Genomic DNA, 16,584 nt, shown 5'->3' with positions numbered 1-16,584 from the left:
GCTGCTCCATCTCTGGTCACTCTGATAGTGCCCTCATCCCGACGGTCCCCACACCCCTCCGGGCACACGAGCCCGTGTGCTTACACAGCAGCCCCTGCCTGACTGGAACAGGCGCCCCTGGGGATGCCATCTTCCTCCTGAGTGGGCAGGGACTCTAGGGCCTGCTCAGAGTCACTTGGTTCTGGGTGCCAGGGGAGGAAATGGAACAGAGGTGAAGATCCCAGGCAGGCACCATCAGAAAGTGTGATGGTCTGCCTTGTAACATGGCAAGGGCCTCCTGACCCCAGGGCCAGGGAGAAGACATCTCAGGGGCATGGATGGGGGTGACCAAAAGAGTGCCAAGATGAAGGGGAATAACACACAGAGCTAGATGGAGCGTGGGGAGAGCCCCTGGGGAATAATGGCGTGGGAGGAGAGTGGGGGCACAGCCAGGGACATGCCTCCGGTAGGAGCTACTGCAGACATCCCTCGCTTCTGTGGCCATGGTAAATGCACAGACAGCCGGTCCAGCTCCTGGAGGCCTCAGGCTGAACCCAGGCCAGAGTGGCCTGCATGCCTGACCAAACTTGTCACCCCCAGTGCTGCTTTCTGCCTCGTCCTCTGTTCTAGACACAGTGAGCTGGGAGGTGACGGGGGAAGGATTGTGTACCCATTACTTGTACACAGTGAGGCCCAGAGCAGGACAAATCATGCAGCTGGGCACCAGTGTCAGGAGCTGGGGAAAGGAGAGTTTGGGAGAGAGTGGCCTCCCCTGAGGGCTAGGAGAAGCCTGGCTGTGTGGACTGCTTTGGACACTCCTGGGCCCACTTCCAGCCAAGGCTTGGCCAGGGGGCATGGCCAGTATTACATAACCAAGGTAGGGCTGCTGGCCTCTTTGGGATTGGCCTTGCTGCATCAGTCAAGCCAATGAGGGGCTGGAGGTGGGGGTGAGAAGAGCGGGAACAGGGGTCTATCTCCCTGAAGACCACAGCTGTTCCTCTCTTGCTTCTCTGGTCTCTAGCCCATCTACTAGGGGAGCCCAAGGGCAGAGGCAGCTCTGGGAGAGGCTGCTGGCACTTGAGTCCCATGAACAGGCAGGAAGGGGCTGTTTGAAAAGCCCAGTATGGTGGGCTCAAATGGGGCCACTCAGTTTAGGACTGACAGTTAACTAACTAGAGCAGAGGGAGATAAGGGGTACTCCCGGCAGAGAACGGCACCTGGAAAGGCCAGGAGAGCGGAGACAGGATACCATCTGCAGGCAACTACAGGCGATTTGATATGGTGGAGTCAATTCTTGTCGGGTGGGAGTGAGTGGCTGGATAGGGATGGCAAAATTGCTCTTGGCTTTGGAGAGGGCCTTGCCCTGGGCACTTCACTTCAATGTTGGTCAAGGGAGGCTTTCTGGACTGGGTTATTGGGAATGAGGATCCCAGGTCAAAATCCCAGGCCCCAAGGGTAATCCAGTGTGTGGAGACAGGTGCGGAGCTGGGTGATCCTTTGGACACTTGGGGCTGGGTGTTGGCAAGGTCAGCAAAGCCATGCCCCTGCCTTGAGAGGTCAGCTCATGGGTGTCCTCGTAAATTTCCGAAGCATCTAGCTTGGTTTCTGTCCCGTGTCGAGGAGAGATAGACCCAAACTGTGCTAGGGCAGTTCCCAGCCTTGCCTGGGGACACCGGACTCTCCCCTACTGAGCCTAGAAAGAATAAACAGCCCAGGGTGGGAGTGTGTGTGTGTGTGTGTGTGTGTGTGTGTATACATGCATGTGTGCCCAGGACTCAGCCTCCTTAGGCAGTCAGGAGGCTGTATAGCTGCTGTAGCTGCAATAGGACAGTAGAGTGAACAGTGTCCGGGAACAGAGGGGGACAACACAGCATTAAGTCAGTGGGATGGTAGGGTTCGAGCTACCCGCTAGGGGCTGACTCAGGCCCCTTCAGTGTTGGAGAGCATGGAGCTCTGGGTGTGGAGCTGGGGGTGTTGCTCCTGTGTTCTGCCACCACTGAGCACCACACTAATAGGCTACAGCTGCTGGGGGGGTGGGGGCGTAATTCAAACCAGCAGGTTGCCCAGTTCCCTCCTGCTGTGTAAACATCATGGCCTTGGCATTCACATTCGAGGCCTCCCCAGAAGCTTCTAGTATCTTCTCCCACCCTTTTGGTTCAAGGGACCCTGGGCTTCTCAGTAGTGATTGAGCCTGGCCCTCCACATGAAACCTGTGGGTTCCTACCCTCCTCCTGGAGGCAAATCCCAGGGGCCAGCATCCCTGGACCTTTGATGTATCCTTGGTTCTGAGCATTTAATTCTCACTACTTCTAGGGAGGAGGCTTGGTATCCCAGATTTTCAGATGAGGAGCTGAATTATAAAGGTCAAGCAAGTTATCTACTCACTCAATTAGGAATTGGCAGAGTAGAACTTGAACCCAGGCAGTGTGGCCTGAGTCAAATCCCTTAAGGACTGTACCGTAGAATAGTTGCCAGAGAGGTCTTAATTCAAAATAAAATCAAATTAGGCCAGAGGCACTGAGATTAGTGGGGTCCTTCTCAGCCCCCTTCTCTGGGAACCTGGCCTGCTGGTAGAGATGCTGGTTGCAGGAGGACCTGGGTAACCCCCTGTAAGCCAGCTCCTCACCAGACAAGCCTGGGAAGGTATTGGCACCACCGATTTCCACGTCCAGCTGCGCCAGTTGTGCACACCTTCCTTCAGGGCTTGTGGGCTTGTGAGCCAAGCAATGGGCAATCCAAGTCCTCTTAGTACACAGAGCAAAGGCTCAGGGTCAGGACTCCAGAGGCGGAATGTAGGTGTCTCTGCTGCAGCCCTGGGTCACTCCTTTTTTACTTATTTCCTTGGGGCTCTAGGCCAGTTGAGGAGACCCAAGAGTGCTCAGGCTAGCCTGTGGAGCTATGAATAGTGGGCCCAGGGTCTCCACGAGGCAGAAGTACTTGGCCTCAAGACTGGCACAGCCCATGGTGGCCGGGTGATTTACAGGGGTTGGGAAAAGGGGCAAGGAAGCACTGCCTCTACCAAAACCTCTAAACAGACCAGTAGAGCCTCCTGCCTGCTTTGTGTCCTGGCAGTGTGCCCTCCCCTCCCCCCCCCCCACCCCGCACCCAAGGACTTCTTCTGGCCCAGGATTCCTCTCAGCTTGCGTTCCAACTCATTATCTCACAAGTCTCTCCTGGGACTTCTAGAAACCCGCCCTCTCGAGTCCAGGCTCTTCCAGCGAGTGAGGTAGGCGTGTGAGGCGTGGCTTCCAAGCCTCACCTGGCCAGCTAATTTGCATCACTAGCTCAGCAAGTTTCTCTGCACCAACTACAGCTTCCCCTCCCTCCCCAACAGTGATGCCAAGCCAGTGTTCAGGGACACTTGTGATAGGGGCATATTTCTTGAATTCTCTTACCTCTTATTTAATGCCCAGCTAATTCAGAACAGCCAGACCAAAGTCTTTGACACATTTCCCTCCAGCACCGCCCAGCTGATCAAAGCAATCATTATCAGAATGGTAACATGAACAAAATCAGAATGTGAACAGAATGATGGAGCTCACTAAAAAGGAACCTTACTTGGGAACTCTCCTATAGCAAAAAGACTGAAATTTCCTTTAAATTTTAGTGTATCTAGATTTGACTCTTGTCAGGGATTCTGACTTGGACGTCTACCATTAATTCTGAAAATTGAATCTCTGCAAGTCTGTGACAGGTTATGTCGTATTCACTAAGAAAATACATATTCCTCTGAGTTCTGAGGAGAAAAAAGTTAATTGTACTTGCCCTGCAAATTCTCATGTGGACACTAAAAATATCACCATGAATGCTTTCTCAAGGAGCGAGTGCCGTGTGCCCAGCGAACCGCTGTCAGGGCGGGAAGGTGGAGGCTGTCCAGGGTACAGACAGCTAAGGGTGCTATTCCAAGGCAGCAGCTCCCAGATGAGATGGGACCCGTCCATCCTCAGCAAAGGCATCTGTAGGCAGGTCACCTCAGCTGAATGACCACAAAGCCTGGGGGCAATGTAGAATGTGCAGGGGAAGTGAGACCAAGCACCATCAACGCTTCTCTGGGTACTGAACATCCCCATCTCTGCCTGAGGTTCTCTCCAGCTCCACCTCACGCCCCACCACGAACACTCAGCCACAGGATGGATATGAGCTGCAGAGATGAAGTCTCTCTACTGGCTGGATCAGCAAAGAGACCCCACGGTTCCTTTTCCGCTTCAGAGAGATCTGAAGTCTGGGTGAGTAAAAGAAAGATGAAACAGGCACAGATTTAGACTAAGTATATATTTTAATTTCTACAAGGTCCCCCTTTCAAGTTTTAGGAACATTTAAATGAAGTGTATACAAATTAGACATTGCCGATATGTACAAAAGTATTTTCTACAGGTTTTGAACAATACCAGCTATATCATGTTTCATTTGCAGTAAACAAGACGTTACAAAAACAGTCCAATAATATTTTCTATTAAGAAGCACAATACGCAACATAATTAAATTTTATTAAAAAATAACTTAAAATACAGAACAATCCCCTCTAGGCAGAAAAGCTATTTTTGTAGTTCATTCAGTAAACACACAATTGAATGCTGCGGCTGAGGGCTGTTCTTTTCCATGGAGGAAACAATTGAGGCTTCTAGGGCCTTTTTGGGATGAAACTTCCCCACAGTGGGCAGTTATTGTCTGGGTTAGGTGGGGCTCTAGAACAGCCTGCCCCCACCCGCACCCCCGCTTCCACCCCCATCCCAGGACCCTGCACCTATGCAGCCACTCCTGTGATTATGTTGTGTTCTATGGCAGAGCTGACATGAAAACAGGGAGACTTGATCAGTGGGCTTGATCTAATCATATGAACCTTACAAATGATGAGGAAGCCAGAGGAATGGGAGGTATAATGGGCCACTGAGGGTTTGAAGATGGAAGGGAATGGTCAAGAAGAGCGTGAGCAGCCTTCAGGAGATGAGGGAGAAGCCTCTGGCTGACAACCAACAAGGAACCAAATGAACTTGGGAGTAGATTCTTCCCGAGAGTCTCCATAAAGGAATGCTGCCCTGCTGATGCTTGATCTCAGCCTCATGAGACCCTGAGCAGAGAATCCAGCCATACTGTGCCAGACTCACAAGCTACAGAACTGTGAGCTAAGAAATGGGTGTTGTTCTAAGCTGCTAAGCATGGGGTAATTTGTTACAAGGCAAGAGAAAACGAGTATTGTCCAAGGGTATCTTTTCTTAACCTAGTTAGATTTGGCAATTTGTTTGAGTTCTGAATGTAGTTTTTTTTTTCCAGAGTATTACAGGCAACTTTTAGAAAACCCTTCACATGAATCACATATTGTTCTGCATTCACTAGGAAGTAGGTCTAGTTGACTTGGGTCCTTTTTTTCTAACGTATTCTTGTCTATCAACCTGGCGAACAGCTGACCATTTAACCCTGTTTATGAACCTTTTATGGGTGATGGTTTTAAAATATCGGTCACCCCTTCACCCATCAAGGGCTGTCAGATCCCTCCAACTGAGGGCTCTTTCCCACTTCTCAAGTACCCCAAGCAAGGCCCGGGTAGGGTGTGCAGAGTTCCACAGCAAACATCCAATATGAATTTCTTCTGCATAACTGGCTTAAACTGGCACTAAGGTGATTAAGTACACTTGGGGGAAAAACTCAAAAGATTAAACACACACACACACACACACACACACACGTTTTTACAGGTCAAATCATTTTTGGAGGAACCACCCAAAGCTGAAAACGTTGTCTGTGCAGTCCTGTACCCCTCTTCCCCTGTTGTCCCGGACTTACTCATGTCTTGCGAGCATCACTGAGTCAGAGTGGGTCACAGTAGAAAGAGGAAAAACATGCTGGTGCTTAGAACAGTTCAGCTGCTGTTGGGGCAGATCCCTCTGACTTGAAAGACTTAAAAGCCCCCCAAAATGTCTCCAGGATGGTGGCAATGAGGTTCTGGTGGTACTTAGAAATCTACTCGTCAATCCACTCTTCCAGAGGCACAGTGCCAGTTGTGTGCAACAGCCCCGAGGGGCCACATGACACCATGTGCCAATCCTGCCTGCTCCAGGGGACCCTAGGCCACACCTGAGCTTAAGAGAGACCCTCCAGATATTTAAAGTGAATACAGCTCAGAAGAAGGAACCATGCCTGGTTACCAGCGAATTTAAAAACAAACAAAAAAATCACTTCTCTCTCCTCTGAGATTCTACCATGACGTATATTTGAAGAGGCACCAAAAGGTACCAAGCACCAAAACAGGAACTGGAACAGAATTGTTCTTTACAATCTAAACTTCTGAGAGTATGTATTACAAAGCACATAAAACGTTAGGGCCTTAGAGACAGTCCAGGTATTTGTAGTTAAGGCTGATTTATTCTTCCTAACCTCACCCACCAGGCAGAAGTAGTACAGATAGATGGTGGGCTGTATGATGACCACGTTCCTGATCCTCTGAGAACCAAGGAAGGAAGGAAGGAATTAAGAACTCCAGAGCCACTGCCTCAGACTCCTGGCTACCATCAGTAACAATTCTGGGTGGTTTGTTTTTAAGAGCACATATGTATAAGACGGTGTAAGTGGTATATAAATATTTGGCCACCTTTAACAGTTCTTCACAGTTCTGTGCTTGGCAGCATATAGGCTAAAACCTGAAAAACGGGCAAAAAGAATCTGTATTCTAAGGAATACGTGAGATGGAAAGAAAAAATCTAAAATAATATTGCAAATTATCCTTAAATTTCATGACTTCTTGATTCAAGAAAATGAAATTCATTTCCATAGTTGGCTACTGTAAAATGTGGCATAAAAATATTTTTAGGAGACATATCTGTATTTTAAATTCTGTGCACATGTAAATGGACAATAACAATTAAGAAGTGCCTATTTTTGAAACTTATCCCTAATATTGAAATAGAACAACAGACTGCCATTAAGTTTCTTAAACTTTTAAGTTACCAGATATTTACAAACAAGATATAATTTGTATCAAAAAAGGGGACACTTTCAACTATATGTGCTGCTTTCACTGGGGCTCCGGTGATGAGAGTAACTTCGGTCACTTTCACTGTCAGAACCATAAGATCTACAACTCCTGTATAACAAAAGAAATATATACACACCTTTTAACTTCAACCCTTTGAATTCCTCTTGAAGCTTCTTTTTTGATACAACTGGCTTGAAAGCAATACTGAAGGGGCATAGCACAGTGGGTGGATGAGTGGGGTCCTGCCAGCAGCAACAGTGCAGACTTTTCAAAGATGTTTTAAATGACAGATGGCAATAATATCAAGGTTAAGATGAAACATCGCATCTTGGGAAATTACTTAAAATCCACTCGTGCAAATGAGAGTAATTTTCCATGTTACCCAAAATGAGTATCAATATTTAATTAGACGGAGGAAGTGAGGGATTTAAAAAAGTATAAGAAGAGATTCATTAAAAATATGGAAACCAAAATGAGGACCCCAATGAGGGGTGAAGGTGGGGCAGGCATGGACAGGACCACTGGGACAGTGCATCTGGAGGACCTGGCAACAGTCACCAGTAATTTTGAAAAATATTAAAGGAGGTCACTTTACTAGATGCGAGAGACATATACAGTAGACAAAACAAAGTACAGTTTCCTGGGACTCATGGACCACACAGAATAGTGGACAAGACAAACAGGCCACATCATGGGGAGGTGGGGGTGATATAACTCAGGGTTATCAGTCAGGATGGCCCCCTGGGGCAGTGGGTTGCAGCTTAGACCTATAGGGTAGGTAGGTGGGAAACTGGCCATCTCAAGAGTCGTGTGTATCTCCAGGCAGAAGGAGAGGTTCTAGAACATTAAAGGAGGGAAGACAGAAAAACCCCAGCTGGAGCTGGTAGGTAGAGAGGACTTACATGTGATGCTGAAGAGCCTGAACCTGCCCCTCTGGGCAGTAGGGAGCCCTTCAAGAATTTCAAACAAGGGAGGTGTCTACATCACACTGACATTAGACAAGGATCACTGACTATAGTTGCAATGGATGAGGGAAAGGTAAGACCAAAAGTGACCAGGAAAGGGACATTACAAAAAGTTGCCATAAAGACTATGGCAGTACCAGCCCAAATAGTTCTATAAAATAATACCTATAAATATCTGTAATTTACATAAATATATTTTTACTAAAACTGATGCTATATACCTCAACCCTGCTGTTGAAGCCAATGATGACATTTTAGTATACTTTTTTTTTAAGTTTAAAAAACTAATAAATTGGTTTAGCTCTTTTTTTTTTTTTAAAGATTTTATTTATTTATTTGACAGAGATCACAAGTAGGCAGAGAGGCAGGCAGAGAGAGAGAGGAGGAAGCAGGTTCCCCGCTGAGCAGAGAGCCCGATGCGGAACTTGATCCCAGGACCCTGAGATCATGACCTGAGCCGAAGGCAGAGGCTTAACCCACTGAGCCACCCAGGAGCCCGGTTTAGCTCTTTTTAGCAACTGGCCCTATTTAAGGGAGTGGGACATGATCTAGGCGGCCTTCTCTCTTTACTCCTTCCAAAAAAACTGTGTGTCCAAGGGAATGTAAATATTACAAAATCCATTTTAGATTAAAATATTAACAATAACCAACAAACCTGACCAGCAACCCTTAATACAAAGCCACTTCCTGTGGGTTGCTAAAATTCAAGAGAAAGAAAGATTTCTGACCTCAGACGATTATGCTCTCTTCTACGAGCCGTTCGTCACCTCCCACACCAAGTACCCACAATACCGTGCAGCGCCCTGAAGGAGGAAGACCCACCTGGATCGCCTGTTGTAACTTCTGCCTCGGTGGTAACTGTCACTCCTCTGGCTCCGGCTCCGACTCCGACTCCTGCTATAGTAGCTATCGTAAGTGTAGGACCTGCTTCAACAGCAACAACACACACTTAAGTTCCCCATTCAAATACCCACAGGCTTCCATTTCTTTTTATGATCTCCTCAGTGTTCTCTGAGAACATGGGCACATCTGCACAGCAAGTACTGGAGACATTTAACAAATGCCCCAGTGAGGCTTACCACATGCAACAGAAAAATGTTCATTTCTTTTCTGCATTGAAAAATATCACAAAGTTAACACACTGATTTAGTCTGACTGAATCTAGTGGATCTTCTTAGGCCATTATATTCAATCAATACCTGCCATTACAACTGGACATCGATTGTCACTTTGACACTAGAGTACGATGGGCCAACAGCCATGCAAAAAAGCCTCATGTAGAGAGAGATGACTTCATGAGACAAATACTTGTGTTTCAATTTTTCAACAGACTACAACACTTTTTAAAAGGGAATGAAGGGTTTTATGAAATTCAGCTTTTCAATTCTGTCCCCATAGGTGGTTCCCCACCCCGTCTGTACCTGGACCGGCTGTGGGGGTCGTACGAGCTGCTCCTGGATCTGCTCCTGCTGGATGTCCTGATAGGAATCACATGAGGGACCATCATTTTGTGGGTCAGGACATGTTATATCAAAAATCAAGACACATATTTGCCATCAAGGAAAAAAACAATGAAATCCAGTAGCTGTATTTATTTCATTTCTTTATCAAAAGTATGGTGGATTTTTTAAAAGCATGTTGGATTTCATTCTGATTAACTTTGATTCTTCTATGAGGTGCACATAACCAAAGTCACTGGGGAGGTTCTAACTGGACGGGGAGGGGAAGTTTGCACAGGACAGACACCAACAGGTAAAATGAAGCTGCAACAGTAGAACATATCTGAGAGGCAAAAGAGGGTTTGAGGAAGCTGGAAGAAATACAAACCTGGGTCACCACCCCCAAGACGCTCCATTCTGTGGCCCCCTATTAACAGTCCTCCTATCCCCAATCCCTAACCCAAGCTAAGAGGGGACTACGGATGTGAACGGAAGTCAAGGAAGATATACTGGAGTAGGGTGGGGGGAGAAAATGGGCAGGGCCTTTTAAAAAAAGATTTCTGCTGCTTCTCTTTCCTCACTCTGATAAGATCACATCCTGAGGATAGCCAGTGAGACTCTGACAGTTCCTAGAAAGAAACAACTAGACGAGACAATAGATCTGTCTGGTATTTAGCAATGACAAGATCCTTCTCAACAGCTCCCCCACTCTGTGAGTGCAGGCCTTGAAAAGCAGACAGGATACAGACCATGGTAGGGTGGGGTTCCCACACTCACCTGTGACTTTTGTAACTGCGGTAGGAACTGCTCCGGCTTCTTGTGCGGCCTCTGCTGTACCATCCTCTGCTGCGACTTCTGGAATAGCTTCTTGATCTACAGTTAAAAGTGAAAAAATAGAATTATATTAACTCACCATGCTGTTCAAATGAATCCTAGTAGGACTGGAACGGAAGAACACAGCAAAAGGAAAGGTCATTCACAAACTCTTCACAGTGGGTTTGAAAGTGACAGCTAATGAGGGTTTAAATCAAAGAGAATCAAATAAACCAGAAAAGGCTAGTAAAGGTATATTCACTGGAGCCCTATTTGTTAAGACCAGAAGAAGAAATAATCCAAAGCTTCATTAAATATAGAATGGGGGAGGGGAGAAGCACAGATATGCAGTAAAATATTCTCAAATAGCAAAATGAATGAAATACAGCTACATATATCAACAGAGACTTTTCTTGGAACATCATGTTCAGTGAAAAATGCATAGCTAGAACACATATGTAGGTATGTATATCTGTAAAGATTCTGTTGGAAGACATGCAAAAACACTATACAAATAGAAATATTTGTGGCAAAACTAAGGAACAACAAAACTACAACAAAAATTTACAATAATGTTTAATTCTAGGAGAGAAAATAAAGTAGACTGACACTGGGTAGGGACATAATCAGGATGTCAAAGCTCTATTTTTAAAAATCTAGATGACACTTTAAATTATTTATACCTAATCATTTAATTTTTTTAATCTATTTAATATTTAATAAAACAAGGAACTTAAGTTAAAGTACAATTCTGCCCCTCTGCATTCCCTTGGCTCCCCACCCTTCTCCTCCGACTTTCCACCTGTTGTTTAGGACAGAACCATATCCCTATGTCTAGGCAACTTATGAAACATCTTCATAGGTTTTATTTTATTCACTATGTACTTATGTTTTAGAAGACATGATCTACTTCCAGTTTACCTATAAGAGAATGAACACATTATGTTCTCAGAGTCTAGTCAGTTACTCGATAATTATAGAGCAGATTCTGTGAGGTAACCAAAAGATGAGTAGAAAATGGCCCCAGACTGAAGTGATATATCACAACCTAGTAGGGGAGGCAAGGTTAGCTGCTGGTCTACTACCCATTCATAGCATAACTTAAAGCAAACTCCTCAGGCTTTCTAACCCTGTCTTCATTTATCAAGTGAAATGCCACCCAAAGGCAGCAGCAGGAAGCTAAAAGAGTGGCCAGCAGTTCAGAACTGTCAAAGCACGAATGGAAGGCAGATGTTAAGCAGACGGGCGGCTAGAGTCGCTCAATAGTGCCTGCATCTAGCAATATGAACCTAGAAAGAACAGGCCAGGATTTCCCAGTTCTCTGGGCCAGCTGGGAGTCAGGGTAGGAGGACGGAGAAGAGCCTACAACGTAAGCACGGAATGGTCTGAGAGGGAAGAAGAGAGCTAGCAGCAGATTCCAGAAGGATCAAAAGGACTGAAAACATGCCCTGGCACTCATATGAGGTACCTGCCCTTTTAGGAAGAGGCAGGGGAGGGAAGATGCAGCAGATAGACTACAAGCAGCTAAAGAGTAAATGGGAGACAATTACTACAGATGGCAAGTGTTGGTTCCTATTTTTAAAGAAATCTGGGTGAGAAAGGGATGATGAATAGGAAGGGGAAATTTAAGATTCTTAACTGTACTTTAGGCTCAAGTGATGAAAAGCAAGCACAGTATACTAAGGGATATGAGCAATTAAGAGATAGGTAAAACCATGAAATATTCACAAGGAAAAAAAAGGAATACAGATCACTTATTAATATATCACATCACTCATTTTTTTTAGTTTATAAAAATTCTCATTCTCTGCACAATCCAGTCTATGCTGATGACAAAAGTTAGACCCAACTTTGAAACAAAATAAATCAATATAAAGATGATGGTTTATACCATGCTCCTCCCCACTAACCCCTGAATAAAAATTAAACAGATGTAGGTCTTGGGCAGGTTAACTTGGCCTCTGTGGCCCCCAGCTTCCATTTGTGGAAAATGGAGGGTTATATTAATGATCTCTCAATCCTACATAATTCTATAAATTCAGGATTTCCTTCTAAGGCATCACCAAAAGCAGTGTCACACTATTAGAGACAGACTTGCCACCTATCATGGAAATTCATGTCTACTGCCAGAGAGCTTTAATTAACAAGCAATAGTTTTTGACACCGAGCCCAAATTTCTTCACCTAAAACCCCCCCTTCCTATGTCCTCAATTGGCTCTCTCAGTCACTCAGCACAAGACTTCCCCTTACTCCCTTCCAGATATTTGGAAATAGTGATCTTGTCTCTAATTCTGACGTTCTTCCAAGTTAAACAGTAACAGACTCTTGAGGGGGAGGGGACTACATTGCTCACCGATAGGATGACGAGGAACTTCGCGATCGACTTCTTGAGTGACTATAGGAGACAGACCTTGTTCTGTGTCTTGATTTGGTTTCCGACTTACTTCGAGATCTGCTCGGACTTCTGGACTGGCTATCACCATCCCGACTAGGTGTCTGCTCCTCACTTGAACTCTCCTGATTCCTTGGCCGCCGGTTTAAGCGTGCCGTCTTTCTTACCTCATCAAAGAGAGACCCAGGCCGAACTTTATTTTTGCTTTTAATTTCTATCCTCAAACCTTGTGGCTTCATCTCGGGGGCCGCAGTCAGCGCCTTCACCTCCACGGTGCTGGATGTGGGGGTCACCGGTGCCGGCAGGTTCCCCACCCCTTGCAGGGGCTTCCACTTGTTATCCAGGACACCAAGCTGGCTCTTCTCACCCCCCTCTTTCTTCACAGTGCTTTCGACAGCGCACGCCAGGCTAGCAGGGCTGCTGTCCCGTTTCCCCACGTCCCCCATCATTTTGCTTTCCGACGTGCTGCTTTCCTGTTTTACCTCCTCTGTCTCAGGAGGCTCCGTGTGCACATCTTGTTTTAGAACAATGTTTACGTCTGGGGCAGCCAGCCTTGAATGTCCCAGAGGGGATGCCTCCTTGGCCGGGGAGCTCCTGTCAGGAGTACAGATGTCCATGTTGTCATCTGTCTGCAGGACATCCTCCAGTCCGCCCGGGACACCTTCTGCAACATGCTGAATGCTGGAGGGAGAAGCAGCAAGCTCCTCAGGACTGAAAGCCGTGGGAGAAGCGCCGAGTTTACCATCCTCTTTAGGAGGCTGATCGGTATCTGACGAAGTCATGACTGGATTACGTTTACCTGAGAGGATGCCCTCTTCACAGGACTTCTCAGGGTGTGGAGTATTTTCTTTCATGGTTTCACTATTTTCAGAAACTTGTTTTTTCTCTTTTGGCTCCTGAGTAACTTGTTTTTCACTCATCTCCTCCTCCTCCTCCTCCCCAAATTCTAGTGGAGGCTGCCAGTGAAATGCCTGTTTTCGTTTTGGAGCCTTGTGCTTTTTGTCTTTTTTCCCTTTTAATTTCTCCTTTGCTTTTTTGGTCTGTTCCCTTTTAAGATTTTCTTTTGACCCGTGTTTATGCTTCCGTGCCTTTCTTCTAGTGTTTTCTGAATTGGAATAGGACCCATCAGAATCAGAGGTTGAAGACCGCTGCTTACTTGATTTCCAAGCACCATTACCATCAGGCAGTGAAGTACCTGCTGAAGATTTCTTTGGGGGTTTGGCTTTGCTGTGTATTTCACCAAAATCTGACTCAGAATCTGATGTAGCTTCACCTTCCTCCTTATCAGAAGATGGCCGGGAAATACTCTGACTGTTTTTAGTTACATCTCGTTCAGAGTTTGACTCAGAGTCCCATTTACTCCCAGCATAATTCTTCCTTTTGGGCTTACTGCCATTTCTCAGGTGATCAGAAAGATTGTCTTTCGAGGCCCTTTTCTTTGAACGAGGGCATTCCTGTTCAGGCTTGGATTTCTCTTTATCTCTGTTTTTCTCTTGCTTACTGTGCATTTCCATTTGGACCCGCCTCTCTTTTTCCTGAGCTGACTGTGTAACCTGAACACTTGACCGTTCACTGTCTGAAGAATAATCTAAAGACGACCGGCTTTCGCTGTACTTTCTCTGACTCGAACACTTGTCCCTGCTTTTCACATATTTATTGCGAAGTCTCTTCTCAGAGCTGCTGCTGTGCCTCTTATTTGAAGTGTTCTTTTTTTTCCCACTGGATCTGAATTTTCTATTGGCTCGTCTTCCATCATCACTGCTAACAGAAGAGTATGACGAAGATCTACTACACTGTGAACGATCACTGTATTTATTTCGTGAATGAGATCTAGATGAGGCAGACCTAGATCTTGAACGTGAACTAGCTAGACTTCGTGACCTTGTGTATGATCTGGAATACGATCTACTCCTAGAAGATCTGCTCCTTGACCTTGGTGAGCTTTCCGAACTTCTATCACTATATTTTGAATAAGCACTCCGATCACTTTCTGAATTTTTTTCTCTTTTATGGTAGGATGATGAACTTCCAGTCTCTTTGATATTTGCCAAACTGTAAGTGCTCTGGAGGGGCAGCAAATGGGTTGTTTTAGCTTTCATTTCCTGAATTCGCTCGTAAGAGGGCTTCCAGGGCTTCTGTCCAGGCTTCCACCTTGAAGGAGGGGGACTGTCACTCAATGGTATTACAGGAATATTTTCCGCCACCACTGGTTGTACTACAACGTTTTCGTTTTGTGGCACTGTTGCTCGTAAAGGTTCTGTTTTAACTGGTTTATTTTCACTTATCTGAGAGGTTGTTCGTCTTGGTGATTTTGATGCTGTCCTTTGATTCCCTGACTTGGAAGTAGATCTGGACTTTGATCTACTTCGAGAATGTGATGAGGATTTTGACGGAGTCCTTGATCTTGAGCTTCCTCTAGAATAAGACTGTGAGTGAGATTTAGATCTGTAGGAGTCTCTGCTGGAATGGGTTGAAGAGCTCTGGTCATCTTTATCAGATTTAGACCAGTCCCTTTTTGATGAGTGATGAGATGATAATGAGGAAGAACGAGATCTCCTTTCTCTATCACAAGAGGATTTCATTCGTCGGGTGGAAGATTTTGAGGATTCTACGTCTGACGGTACAATAATCCTTCTCTTCTTAGTCTGCTTGTGTCTTCTGCAATGTTTCTGCTTTTTAGCTTTCTTTTTATGTTTAACCTTTTTCTCTTTCCTGCGTTTTTTATGGTGACTGTCAGAGTGTCTTGCTGTACTAAGGTCTGAATAATACCCATTATAGGACCATGATCTGGATCTCTGCGACAAGCTTCTCTCATCCCATCGGCTTGAACAGGGGTCACTTAATCTATTGAAAAGGATACAATATGCATGCAATTATTTTAAGCATGTTTTCTATGCTTTAAGTTTAAAACACATTTGTTTTCAATACAAATGCTTGACAAAAGCCTAGTTAAGAACAAAGTACTGACTCCAACAACATTTTAAGCACATGTACAAGGCTACATCAAAGGGTGATAGGCCTCATCTGAACCTCTTAATTTCAGAGATACATACTGACAACTACTGACAGATTCACTTATAAAAGGATTTTTTTAATTAAGCAAAAAACTTCAAATTTGACAGAAAAACGGTTTTGAACCGAATCAAACCAAACCAATTTATCACGAGAGCACTGCTGACATACTGAGTTCCTTGGCTAGGATGTTCATGACATCTAGACATCTCTGCCTCCTCGAACAATTTCTGAGGGAGGGTCAAATCAAATTCCCAAACAATTTGTTGAGTCCCTGCAGATACAGGACAGCTGACTGAATTCTAAAGAGGAAGCCTCTTAAGAAGCTAGCATGGCTATTGTTTTATTTCAGCTTCACAGAGGTAATCAAGACTTTCTCTTAAGGTTTTAGTTAAATTACTTCCTACAGAAATTGAGGGAAAAGTTCAGGAAAATAGATGCAGGCTTTATAATCTTAGTGGTAATGGGTTAATGTCAGGGCTCAAAATTAAGAGTTCTTTATACCACTGTGTCTAAACCACTCTCACAGAGCAGACACATTCCCTCTTCTGACATCTAACCATTCCCCTGGACACCCACAGAGAAGAGGCAGCTACTACCAGGAGGAACAATTACAGAGGGTCCCACTGGTGTATTTTTCACTAACTATTCTGGAGCCAGCCCATTTCTACAACAGATAGTCCGCTGGGGGGAACGTTACTGAGGGTTAAGAGAAGGGTACACTTCTGAAGAACCAACAGTCTGCGGGGTCAGAAGTTAATGCACATGCTAGGTACAATTTTCCTACCTGCCAATTCATTCATCAGTGTCTAAGAGACCTGGCTAGGAAAGAATCCGCTATATGATTTTTAAGCCCTGATTATTTCTAAAATTGTGTAAGATTATCTTGGAGAGATTCAGTGGTTTTATAGTTTTGTGAGGGAAGACCAAATTTTGATTTAAAAGCACCCTGAAGCCAATGAGCCCTCCTACGTAATAGCTCTCTTCCTGCCAAGTATTCCCAAATGGGAATTC

General features: G+C 45.3%; 1 protein-coding gene and 1 long non-coding RNA gene across 7 annotated transcripts in view; one reads left to right on the top strand and one right to left on the bottom strand.

Annotated features, from left to right (window-relative positions):
- Positions 1-3,550: 3,550 nt before the first annotated feature.
- Positions 3,551-9,498, top strand: LOC122908986. The gene is made up of 2 exons (XR_006385061.1): positions 3,551-4,205; positions 9,313-9,498. It is a non-coding gene; the product is annotated as an uncharacterized LOC122908986 (long non-coding RNA).
- Positions 6,891-16,584, bottom strand: part of NKTR (natural killer cell triggering receptor) — a 57,997-nt gene continuing 48,303 nt past the window's right edge. For 5 of the 6 annotated variants that reach the window (XM_044252468.1, XM_044252470.1, XM_044252471.1 and 2 more), the window contains 5 exons: positions 12,520-15,402; positions 10,131-10,226; positions 9,336-9,392; positions 8,737-8,841; positions 6,891-7,057 (listed from right to left, as the gene is read on the bottom strand). In XM_044252468.1, coding sequence (XP_044108403.1) covers positions 6,970-7,057; positions 8,737-8,841; positions 9,336-9,392; positions 10,131-10,226; positions 12,520-15,402 — 3,229 coding nt within the window. In that variant the 3' untranslated portion in view covers positions 6,891-6,969. The remainder of the gene's footprint in view (positions 7,058-8,736; positions 8,842-9,335; positions 9,393-10,130; positions 10,227-12,519; positions 15,403-16,584) is intronic. The other variant, XM_044252469.1, reaches the window with a different exon arrangement.

This window comes from Neovison vison, chromosome 6, assembly GCF_020171115.1.
Source record: "Neovison vison isolate M4711 chromosome 6, ASM_NN_V1, whole genome shotgun sequence".
Classification (NCBI taxonomy): Eukaryota; Metazoa; Chordata; class Mammalia; order Carnivora; family Mustelidae; genus Neogale; species Neogale vison.
Note: the sequence above shows the minus strand (reverse complement) of the source record. Positions and strands in the feature narration are given on the sequence as shown.